We start from the raw sequence: 12,960 nt of genomic DNA on the forward strand, positions 1-12,960 counted from the left end.
GGCAAGTTTTTCACACAAAGGGTGGTGAGTTCCTGGAATGTGCTGCCAGAGGAGGGGACGGAAGCAGACACAATAGCGGCATTCAAGAAGCACCTAGACAAATACATGAATAAGAAGAGAATAGAGGGATACGATCCTGTAAGTGAAGATTAGTTTTAGTAAGAAGGGCAAAATGCGTTGGCAAAGGCTTGGAAGGCTGAAGAGTCTGTTCCTGTGCTGCATCATTCTTTGTTCTTTGATAGAGCATCTTTTAAAACCTCAATGTCCCAAAGTACTTTACAGCTAATTAAGTAATTTTGAAATGTAGTCACTATTGTAATGTATGAAATACAGCAGCCAATCTGTGTGCACTGCAAGCTTCCAGCTGAGCATTACATTCAAACTAGTTCCTTCAACCAGAAGCTACTCAGTCAGTGCTGCCCTGGGGCTTGAAACAGCAGCGTTCTGACTCTGTACCAGCTGAGTCACAGCTGACACCACAGTCACTCTTCTGAAGACTTGAGGTGTAAAGTTGAGAATTGGAAAAGAAGCTTTACATCCACACCTCATTGTTCCAAATAGGATTTAGGATTTCATGATAACACTAGATGCCTGCAATGGAGACTATTTCATTAAAAACCTCCCAGTCCTCCTCCTCCTCCTGCAGTTGTGCCTGTGAGGGAGGTATCTACATTTAAAAATGGCAAGTCCTATTGTCTCAGCCACAGCTCTACCAGATAGATTTGTAAGTTGTTCACTCATTTCACCTTTACCCTGATGTTTCAGAAAGGGGAGTGAAATGATAACTGGCCTGTATCAGTGAAAGAGCTAAATACTGGTTTCAGTGATGTCCTAGTAGAAAGAAAGGGAGCATGTGATACATTTAGATTTAGAGTTCTCTTCATTATCATATAAGTGCCCTCTGCCCCCTTTCTCTCACACTATGCTTTCTTCAAGACAGAATTATTCCCTGTTCCACCCCCATTATCCAGGGAAAGCTTCTTTTTATTGACATCCATCACCAAATCATCCGTTTGACAAGTTAAGCAATTCTTACCTTTTGTTTTAAAAATAAAATAAGTTCGGGAAAGAGGGAGGAGACTAAATTGAACTGGAGTTGGAGGGGATAATAACACCCTGCAGGCCTACGGCGCCCAACTCTCTCTCTCTCTGCCTGAAGGATGTTGGTGGACCATGCATGCTTCCTCTTTAGGGACACGTGGGCAACAAAAATAGCAGAGAATATGCTCAACCAACAACAGCTAAACTTGCTAAAGGAGGTCAAATAACCATTAAAAATTACACCCATCCAGCAGCATCCTTGAGGTCAAGATTAAGTGTGTGGAGAACAACGAGTCAGAAAACCAAAATGCTGGTCATTCAGTTGAGTAGCTGAAATGAATCTAATAGGATTGGTCAGTGTACAGATGATCTGCTTACCAGGCTCCATTGTAGTTGACAATCCAACAGTTTTCATATCCGAGATTATAAACCTAATGCTTGCATAAATGTAGCAAATATGAAATTAATGTCAGGGTACATGTTGGCTAATATTCTCAGATGCCCTTGGGCTATTTCTGATAGATGCATCTTTCACCATTTTCAATCTTTTTTGCATAAGGTGTTCTCAGAAAGCAGTCAGAAAGAATTGGAGGAGGAGCTAAGGAGGGAGCGACAGCTAAACCGGCAGGAACAGGCAATGAATGAAGAGAAGCAGCAGATGATTGAGGAGCTTCAGAGACAGGTAATGCTTCATGAGGTCATCATGCATCACAGACACGCTCGCTGCTTGTTCAATGTGTAACTGAACCAGCTCACGTAGTTTGAAAATTGGCAAAGTCCAAGGGTCAACGCCTGGACAGTGTAGAAGGGAAAGCCATGACTTGGAGGAGTTGGTGTTGGACTGGGGTGGATGAAGTTGAAAATCACACAACACCAGGTTATAGTCCAACAGGTTTATTTGGAAGCACTAGCTTTCAGAGCACCACTCCTTCATCAGGTGATTGTGGGGGTTAAGATCATGCTCACAGAATTTATAGCTACTTATAGATGGGAAAGGGAAGAGCAAACTCATCCAGGCTTTCTGATCTCATTTCACTACTCTGTTGAAAACCTGAACTCCACTGATACTGCTTGGGATATCTCTGGTTGCTTCTGAAGAAATTGGAACTCTGCAGTAAAAGAATTGATTTTTTTTTACCTGAAACCCCAAATTTTTTACTAAATTGCACAAAGATGAATCCTCCAATCACATTGCTCATTAGTATGGTTTAACATCAGAAGACTATTATCGCTGGACTATTAATCCAGTAACCCCAATAATGTTCTGGGGACCTGGGTTCAAATCCCGCCATGGTAGATGGTGGAATTTGAATTCAATAAAAAAAATCTGGAATTAGGTATCTAATGCTGACCATAAAACCATTGTCGATTGTTGGGAAAACCCATCTACTTCACTAATGTCTTTTAGGGAAGGGAATTTGTCAGTTTAACTGGTCTGGCCTACATGTGATCAGATCCACAGCAATGTGATTGATTGTTAATTGCCCTCTGGGCAATTTGGGATGGACAATAAATGCTGGCCCAGTCAGAGGCCCACATCCAGAGAGTGGGTAAACAAAAGGACTTTTGTATCGTTGCCACTAGTTATCATCGTCCACACCAATCTATCCACATTCGATTGCTAACTTTGTTATTGTGTTAGTTTTGTGCATTGAACATGGGCTGGATTGAGAGTACAGGGGAGTTCTGGGATAACGCGTGTTTCGGTAGCATGGTTTGGCCATAACTTCGCTGAAGCATTCGGGAAGGGTATTTTTGAGAACGCTTACCTCCGTTCACAATAGCCTGATTCCAGTTGGGATCGGTTCGCACTCTTCATTCTGCGCATGTGCCAATATCTGCACGGAAATCTCTACCCTGTCCTGCGCGTGCATGGTGCCCCAGTGGACTTTGTGCCATTCTGCGCATGTGCGATGTCAGCTGCCAACACAGCAGCTTTCAGTGAGTGGTGCTGGACAGACAGCAGCTTTCTTACATTGTTAAACGCACTGTTAAATTTATAGACAATAGGTGCAGGAGTAGGCCATTCTGCCTTTCGACCCAGCACCACCATTCATTGTGATCATGGCTGATCATCCTCAATCAGTATCCTGTTCCTGCCTTATCCCCATATTCCTTGATTCCACTATCCTTAAGAGCTCTATCCAACTCTTTCTTGAAAGTATCCAGAGACTTGGTCTCCACAGCCTTCTGGGGCAGAGCATTCCACATACCTACCATTCTCTGGGTGAAGAAGTTTCTCCTCAACTCTGTTCTAAATAGCCTACCTCTTAGTTTTAAACTGTGTCCTCTGGTTCGGGACTCACCCATCAGCGGAAACATGCTTCCTGAATCCAGAGGGACCAATCCTTTAATAATCTTTTACGTCTCAATCAGATCCCCTCTCAGCCTTCTAAACTCAATGGTATACAAGGTAAAAACAATGACTGCAGATGCTGGAAACCAGATTCTGGATTAGTGGTGCTGGAAGAGCACAGCAGTTCAGGCAGCATCCAAGTAGCTTCGAAATCGACGTTTCGGGCAAAAGCTCTTCATCAGGAAAGCCCTTCCTGATGAAGAGCTTTTGCCTGAAACGTTGATTTCGAAGCTACTTGGATGCTGCCTGAACTGCTGTGCTCTTCCAGCACCACTAATCCAGAATCAAGGGTATACAAACCCAGTCGCTCCAATCTTTCAACATAAGATAGTCCCGCCTTTCCAGGAATTGACCTCGTGAACCTACGCTGCACTCCCTCAATAACCAGAATGTCTTTCCTCAAATTTGGAGACCAAAACTGCACACAATATTCCAAGTGCAGTCTCACCAGGGCCCTGTACAGCTGCAGAAGAACCTCTTTGTTTCTATACTCAATTCCTCTTGTTATGAAGGCCAGCATGCTATTAGCCTTCTTCACTGCCTGCTGTACCTGCATGCTTGCTTTCATTGACTGATGTACAAGGACCTGAAAATGTGTTGCTGGAAAAGCACAGCAGGTCAGGCAGCATCCAAGGAACAGGAGAATTGACGTTTCGGGCATAAGCCCTTCTTCAGGAATTCCTGAGGAAGGGCTTATGCCCAAAACGTCGATTCTCCTGTTCCTTGGATGCTGCCTGACCTGCTGCACTTTTCCAGCAACACATTTTCAGCTCTGATTTCCAGCATCTGCAGTCCTCACTTTCTCCTGATGTACAAGGACACCTAGATCTCGTTGTACTGTCCCTTTACCTAACGACTCCATTTAGATAGTAATCTGCCTTCCTGTTCTTGCCACCAATGTGGATAACCACAAATTTATCCACATTAAACTGCATCTGCCATACATCTGTCCACTCACATAGCCTGTCCAGGTCACCCTGTAATCTCCTAGCATCCTTCTATTTTTACTTTTGTTTCACAAATAAATATGATTTCAACCTTCATTCAGGCAAGTGTTATACTTTGTGTTCGACTCTTGGGTGATTTTTGGCTGACCATGAGTGATTTTTTTTTTGCTGGTCTGCCCCAACCTCACTTTTCCCGTGGGACCCATTACTTCTATTAAGTGAGATTTCATTAGAACATGTAATAGGAGAACTACCTATCCACAAAGCCATTTAATGTATCCATCCAGCTAACTGCTTGTTCCTTTTTGGTATTCAATAGCAATCTCCATTTCTGCTGAGCTGAGTCGCATTGACATTGCATTAATCGATGGCACAGTGTACACTTCAGGTCATAGCTTATTTGGTTTGGGGTGGATGTGGTGAGACTTGATGCAGGTAGACTACAGGTTGTGCTTTCACTCAGCAGTGTGCATGATTGAATCCTCTAGCTGGAGGTGCTAAACACAGATCTGGTGAATCTCCGGAAGGAAAATGATAGTCTGCGGTGCAGCCTGGAGAATGACTCTGGTCATCGGCATTTCCTGCAAGCAATCCATGAGAGAGACATTGCGATAACGAAGTAAGTGATTGGCCTGTTTTGATTTGCTTATCCCCACTAGTTTAGTCTCTAGCTGTTATATGACCTTTGGTATTAGTGGGAATGGTTCTTAAATGTGTGTTGCATTTGATACAGGTGTGCTTTTGACCACATGTCGGTGTCACCACTAACACTGCTTACTTCCCAATGCACAACACTTCTCATCTCAGCTCATTTAGTTGCTGAAAGCTTCTTCCATGCTTTTTTTTTAACCTCTGGACTTGACTATTCCAAACACTCCTGGCTGGCCTTCCACCTTCAGTTAACTTGAGATCATTGAAATCTTGACTGCTTGTGTCCTAAAGTGCATCAACTCCCTTTCACTTATCACTTCTATGCTTACTGGCTGATATTCGAGCAATGCCTCAATTTTAAAATTCTTGTTATTTTTTAAATACTTCCATATCTCTGTAAAATTCTCCAGTCCAGCATGCCTGAATTATCTGTGCCTGCTGCGAAATCCTGATTTGTTCACTTTACTGTTTATCCCCATGTCTTTAGTTAACAAGAGGCCAAGGTCTGGCAACCCCTCCCTAAATCTCTCCACTTTGCTTCCCCTCCTTTTCTTCCTCTAGGATACTACTTACAACTTCTTCAGTTAAGCTTTTGGAGACCTGACGTCATATGGCTTGGTGTCAAATTGTATTTAGTAATGCTCAAGTAAAATAACTGAATATTTTACTATTTGAAAGGGACTATATAAATCAGTGAGTTTTGAAAAGATATGTAGCTCAGGTTGCGGTTCTGGTTGTAGATTTGCTTGAATCTTCCAGCTCAGTGAGCTCAGCCAGCACTATATAAACCTAAAATGTTACTGTTGTTAACTGAGATTAATTCAGCCTTTGCCCTTCCCTGCTCTGGCACGAACATTTATATGGTTTTCCTTGTCTGTTAGTGCTATTTTTAAGTCATTATGCTGGTATTGACCCAATGAGTTTGGGTGTGGCACCAAGTCCTATATGAAAAGAAAGTCTTGGACTCTATCTATATATCCCTTCTCACGATCACGTGACATTAATTACCTAAATGTGAAGTGTATTCATTGTTACATCAGAGGAAACACAACAGATAATTTACACACAGCAAGCAATGAGAAGCAGCACCATGATAATGGTTCAATCTGTTCTAGTCATTTTGATGGAGTGATAAATATCAGCCAATGAAATCCGGACTAACTCACCTATGCCTGTCTGGAATAGTACTATGTGTTTGAAACCTTGGTTTAACATCTTTTGCTTAAAAAAAAACAGCACTGATCCAGTAATGCATTCAAATGTCAACCTTGTTCTAAGTGTCCAAGTCCAATGGGACTTGAATATGTAAACCTTATTGCTGTCAGTTAAGACTGTTACCAACTGAGCCACATCTGACATAACGTGGAGTTGTCAGTGTTGGACTGGGTTGGGCAAGATTTAAAAAAAAATCTCACGACACCAGGTTGGAGGGCAACCTATGGCACTATAACCTGGTGTTGTGTGATTTTTGATCACACCTGACATAGGAAGGGAAAAGACGGAAAAGCCTGTTTAATTGAACACCAGAATGAATGCACGTGTAACAGTTAATCTGGAAAAAGTGGTAAATAATAGCTAATGCTTTTTACAGAAAAAATGCAGTGGAAGCAGAGCTCCTCAACTGTCAAATGGATATGAAATCATTGAACTCCCAGCTTCTGGAGACCATTCAACAGAAAGTGGGTCTGTCACAGGAATTAGAAGCTTGGCAGGTACGTCTGCAGCTAATGGAATGGGTGAATTAATTGAAATATTCAAGGACATGTAGGGTTGTGATGAAGCAACTACTGATTGTTAATTTCCAGGAGTTAGTGGAGTAGATTCAAGGTCAGATAATTAGGGAATTCAAAGGGGCGTTTAGAAAATTATTTTTTTCTCCCACACAGAGGACTGTTTTGATGTGGTATTCTATGCCACAAACTTTGAAAGACTGTTTATGAATGCTTTTAAAAATAATTTCTTGAAAAGAAAGAACATTAAAAGTTGTGACAAGTCAGCAGGAGAGCAATCTAAGTTCAAGGTTTGTGTAAAGATTTGTATCTTGGGTGCAGTTTGTTGTGGTTGTGGGTATGTTCGCTGAGCTGGGAAGATGATTTGCAGACCCCTGTCTAGGTGATATCTTCAGTGCTTTGGAACCTCTTGTGAAGCGCTGCTTTACTGTGTCTTCTGGAATTTATTTGGTTCCGTTCCTGCTGCTTCCAGTTCCCAGTTCCAGATGTTTGTTGTAGTGGCCAGTATATTGAGTCTTGTTGATGGAGTTGATCGCTGAGTGCCATGCTTCTAGATTATCTCTGGCTGCCCTATGTTTAGCTTGTGCTATGATGATTGTGTTGTCCCAGTTGAATCTGTGGTCCTTGAAATCTGTGCATGGCTACTAGGGACAGCTAGTTGTGGCTTTTAGTGGCTAGTTGGCGTTCATGGATGTGGATTGCTAGTTGTCTGCCTGTTTTTTCTAAATGTGTTTGTGCAGACGACAACTCACCAGGACAAAAACCCTATATCCATCATGTGCAAGATTAAAGTAATTTACAGGATTCCATGCAAAACACAATATAGGGCAAACAGACAGACTACAAGCATTCCGCATCCACGAATGCCAACAAGCCCCTAAAAATGCCATGACCAGCTATCCCTCGTAGCCATACACACAGACTTCAAGGACTACAAATTTGGCTGGGACAACGCAATAATCATGTGACAAGCTAAACATAGGACAGCCAGAGAGTTTCTAGAAGCATGGTACTCAGTAACTCCCATTCCTGGATGTGATTTAACAAAGAACACGGAACAGTGAGTGCACCACAAAAGTGTTCAGGAAAGCCAACCAGGTCCTGAATTACAACATCAACCACACAAACACACACACACACATGAGAAGCTGACATTTGGGAACCTTTTGAAAATGGCTACAACATACTGCAGCACTCCTGACCTATGACGGAAAGAAGAAGACAACCTTTAGAGTATTTGCTAAGAACGAATATCCCCGCAACTTCAGCCACAGATGCCTAACAGACAAATATCACAATGAGGACATGCGATGACCTAACTCATTAGCCGTGCTACCTTACATAAAGATGTTTCAACTGACAGCCAGACTTCTCCAACCACTCTGAATCATGACAGCCCATAAACCTGCATCCATGCTCACACAGCAACTCACCAGAACAAACGTCCCAATACCCATAAAAGCAAATGACTGCGGATACTGGAATCTGAAACCAAAAGAGAAAATGCTGGATAATCCTCAGCAGGTCTGGCAGCATCTGTAAGAAGAGAAAAGAGCTGACATTTCAAGTCTAACTGACCCTTTGTCAAATCTGACATAGGGCAAATAGGCAGACAACTAGCAATCTGCATCCATGAACACCATCGAGCCACTAAACCCCACAACCAGCTGTCCTTAGTAGCCCCACACACTGATGACAAGGACCACTAATACGACTGGGACAACATAACGATCGTTGAACAAGCTAAACAGAGGACAGCCAGAGAATTTCTAAAAGCATGGCACTCAGCCAGAGACTACATCAGCAAGCGCATTGACCTCGACCCAATAGACTGGCCACTACAATGAACAACTGGAACCAGCAGGAATGGAACCAAATAATTTCCAGAAGAGACAGTACAGCAGCGCTTCACAGGAGGCTCCAAACCACTAAAGATGTCACCTGGACAGGGGGTGAAATGTCAACAAATCAACTTCCCAGCTCAGCGAACATTCCCACAACCGATTGACGTCAATATCTCATGGAGAGAAATGTCAACTCAGACTGGTAGACCGAATAGCCTGTTTCTTGCTGTAACATGTTATGATTCCATCTTAAATATTTAATATGTCATGGGGACATTATACAAATCATATAGAGCAGTACATTGTATGAATAACAACTGAGATATATTTTGGCAACTGATGAGTTGAATTGAAAATGAGAGAGAGAGACTGTATTTCAGTGCACTGAGTTGGAGACGATGGGTAAATTAAGGCCAGCAACAAGGAAAATGGGAGTGGGAAGAACAAAACTTAGACACATATGATGTTGGGAGAGGACTGCAGGCAGTGTTATGAGAGGCATGTAAACTGAGCAAAGCAACACAGTGCAAGACAGTCACAGAGAACAAAGACAGCACCTTTTTAGGACAGTGACAATGAAACAAAATGAGACGAGAGGGAAAGCAGGTTTCAACAGTGAAAGTTCAACCAAGGACAAATCCCTACTAAATGCTAGTAAAATGCAGGTAACTTTATTTTCCTTTGTAACTGCACCATAACTTCAGTCTCCAAGGTTTAGTTTCAAACCAACAATCCAGACCTTGAAGAAAGAACACCACTTGACTTTGTCTCGATCACTCGGCATTAAGAACAATAAAAAAAGGAAAGTATGACTAAATAATTAATAAACTGCCAATTATCTGTAATATGTATTGTGTTAACAGAGAATGCACCAAGAATTTGTGATTTACCATTAATTATAGCTATTCAGATCATGGAGAAACAGCATATGTGATTCTAGTCACATGTTACATAAACGTGACTGGTTATATAACTGGCACTATTTTGATGTAACTAGTACCAATTGTACTACATAGCTCCATAAATCATCAGGCTACAACCTCTGCCTCAATGTACAGATGTAGTTCTTGTCACTCCTGTTCCAGAACTACTCCTCAAAAGGAAAGATATGTTGACTGTCAGTGTAGCTCTAATTATTGTTAGGAAGGTTTTCTGTGGTTGTATATGGATGACTATATTTGATTGTGTTACTTAAATGGGGAGATGACTAAAGAGCTGAGTTGAATGCGATTACACATTTCATTCTGCTGTTCGTATGTTTAATGATAAATGGGATTGGAACTTGATGGGAAGATCGATTTAATAGATTAAATAAATAATTTGGTGACTGAGTTGATCAAGCAACAATTGACAGATAAATTGAGAAATAAATAGGTAGATGGGGGTAATTAAAAATAGCTTCACTGATCTTTTGAACTGACAGCATGAAAGGGTGCTGCATAAGATAAAGATGCATGATGCTATGGGTAAAGTATTAGCATGGATAGCGGATTGGTTGACTAACAGGAAGCAATGAGTGGAGATAAATGAGTGCCAGTGGTATGCCTCAGGGATCAGTGTTGGGACCACCATTATTCACAATTTATATAAATATTTGGAGCTAGGGACCAGGTGTAGTATGTCAAAGTTTGCAGATGTCACTAAGGTGAATGGCAGAGCAAAGTGTGTAGAGGACTGTGAAACTTTGCAGAGGAACAGAGATACTTTGGGCAAAGGTCTGGCAGATGGAATACAATGCGACGTCATCCATTTTGATAGGAGTAACAGTAAAAAGGAGTATTACTTGAATGGTTAAAAGGTTGCAGCATGCTGCTATGCAGAGGGACCTGGATGTCATTGTGCATGAATCACAGAAGGTTGGTTTGCAGGTGCAACAGGTAATTAGGATGTGAAATAGAATTTTGTCCTTCATTGCTAAAGGGATTGAGTTTAAACACAGAGAGGTTATGCTGCAGTTGTACAGGGTGCTGGTGAGGCCACACCTGGAGTACTGTGTGCAGTTTTGGTCTCCTTACTTGAGAAAGGATGTACTGGCACTAGAGGGGGTGCAGAGGAGGTTCACTCAGTTGATTCCAGAGTTGAGGGGGTTGGCTTATGAGGAGACACTGAGTAGACTAGGGTTCTATTCGTTGGAATTGGGAAAAATGAGGGGAGATCTTATAGAAACATGTAAAATGATGAAAGGAATAGATGAGATAGATGTAGAGAGGATGTTTCCACTGGTGGGTGAAACTAGGACAAGAGGGCATAGCCTCAAAATTGGGGGGGTAGATTTTGGACTGAATTGAAGGGACTTCTTCACCCAGAGGGTTGTAAACCTATGGAATTCCCTGCCCAGTGAAGTAGTTGCCTTTAGTTCAGTCAATACTTTTAAAGCTATGATAACGAGCAATGAAGTAACTGAGGATTATGGTAAGAGGGTGTGTAAGTGGAGCTGAGGCCATGAAGAGGTCGGGCATGATCTTATTGAATGGCGGAGTGGGCTCGAAGGACCAGATGGCCTCCTACTGCTCCTAGTTCTTATGTTCGAATAGTTAATCAGCAAAATGATTTACTGTTTCAATTTCTGTTGTATTATTGAAAGGATGACATGCAATTTGTGATAAGTCAACAACTCAAAACCCAGCAGAAGACCGAACAGGCCTTGAATGCTTCCTCCCAAAATGACAGCCACTACAGGGATTCCAAACGTCGCTACTCCTTTCTCCATAGAAATCAGATTCCCGAAGGAAAAGGCTTCCTCTCATTGTTTAAGAGGTGAGCAGTGGTTGCCTCTGACTCCTTTCCTCTCTACAATCTTCGTCAGCCTTTTCTAAACAGTGAAAAACCGCGTGGCTGATAGGCTGGGAAATTACTCTACAGAGTGTATCAAACCTCCAGGGACACAGACGATCTCCAAAACTCTTCTATTGAAAATGCCACTGAATTTCATGTATTGATCAAGAAAAAGCCTGAAGCCAGAGGCGTAGACTACTGGATGCAGAATTAGTTTGGAAAAAAAAAAGTTGATTTTAAAAAAATCAACTAAAACATAGAAAGGCAAAGGACGAGATGTCAATGTTGCAAGATTCTGCAGACAAGCAAAAAAATCAAGAGGAGGTGGATGGATTGTCAAGACATGAACAGATATAAAATCGTTTATTTTACAGTGTAATACTAAATCTACCAGCTTCATGACAGGCTGCATGGAGCTCAAGGTGGTCAATGCTTTTTTCCATAACTGGTGATTAATGAAGGTTTCTTTAAAAGAATAAATTTGTAAAGTAATAGAATACAAACTGCCGATGGACAGAAGTTCCATTAGTATCTGTAAATGGAAAAGATTAGTTCAGATTTTTGGGTCTTGATCAGAATCCTAAATGTCATACTGGAAAGTTGTTACCCAAAAGACTAATCTGTCTGGCTTTTTACAGAACAACACTGTTACCTGCATTTTTAGCCTTTTCTGTATTTTTTTTAATTTCCAGTGTACAAAGTTTTTTGTTTCTTTTTATTGAAAGTGTAAAATCTATTAAAAAAAACCTTAGTTATTCCACAGGTTCTCCAAGTTTTTGTGGCATCATCCAGCCATTGTTGAATAAATATTATTTATTACTTCACAAGAGTATGTGATTGTTGAGTTCTTAAATTATAGGGAAAAAACATAAATATAATTGTTTCAGGTATGTGTATATATATCCACTAACAATAATGGCCGTGTGTGTGTGTGTATGTGTGTGCACACACTGATATACACACACACAGACACACGAAGGTGGGGTGAAAGTGATAGGGTGGAGCAGATTGGGGGGATGGATGATGGACAGGTTAAAGAGGGCGGTGCTGAGTTGAAAGGTTGGGAACCTGGATAAGGTGGGAGGAGGGGAAATGGGCAAACTGGTGAAATCCACCTTGATCCATTGTGGTTGGAGGGTCCCAAGGCGAAAAGTGAGGCATTCTTCCTCCACGTGGTAAGGGTTTGGTGACAGGTGGCCCAGGACCTACATGTCCTTGGCAGAGTGGGAGGGGGAGTTGAAGTGTTCAGCCACTGGGTGGTGGGGTTAGACAATGCGGGTGTCCGAAATGTTCTCTGAAACAATCTGTAAGTTGGCATCCTGTCTCCCCGATGGAGAGGAGACCACATTGGGTGCAACAGATGCAAGTAGATGACATTTGTGGAAGTACAGGTAAATCTCAGTCTGATGTGGAAGGATCCTTTTGCGGCCTTGGACAGAGGTGAGGGGGGGGGGGGGGGGTGTGGGCACAGGTTTTACACTCCTTGCGATGGCAGACTAAGAGTTGAAGGTGAGGACCCGGAGGGTTCTGTCCTTGTTGCAATTGGAGGGGTGGGGTTCAAGAGGAGAGGTGTGGGAAGTGGAGGAGATGTGCTGAAGGGCATCGTCGACTATGTC

The 12,960-nt window shown here is 42.1% G+C and overlaps 1 protein-coding gene across 1 annotated transcript in view; it reads left to right on the top strand.

Annotated features, from left to right (window-relative positions):
* Positions 1-12,171, top strand: part of LOC140491389 (BICD family-like cargo adapter 1) — a 33,654-nt gene extending 21,483 nt beyond the window's left edge. Inside the window, exons 7-10 of the mRNA XM_072589498.1 lie at positions 1,601-1,723; positions 4,833-4,963; positions 6,587-6,707; positions 11,154-12,171. Of these exons, the coding sequence (XP_072445599.1) occupies positions 1,601-1,723; positions 4,833-4,963; positions 6,587-6,707; positions 11,154-11,330 (552 nt within the window). The 3' untranslated portion in view covers positions 11,331-12,171. The remainder of the gene's footprint in view (positions 1-1,600; positions 1,724-4,832; positions 4,964-6,586; positions 6,708-11,153) is intronic.
* Positions 12,172-12,960: the final 789 nt, after the last annotated feature.

The sequence above is a fragment of the Chiloscyllium punctatum genome, chromosome 19 (genome assembly GCF_047496795.1).
Source record: "Chiloscyllium punctatum isolate Juve2018m chromosome 19, sChiPun1.3, whole genome shotgun sequence".
NCBI classification, from domain to species: Eukaryota; Metazoa; Chordata; class Chondrichthyes; order Orectolobiformes; family Hemiscylliidae; genus Chiloscyllium; species Chiloscyllium punctatum.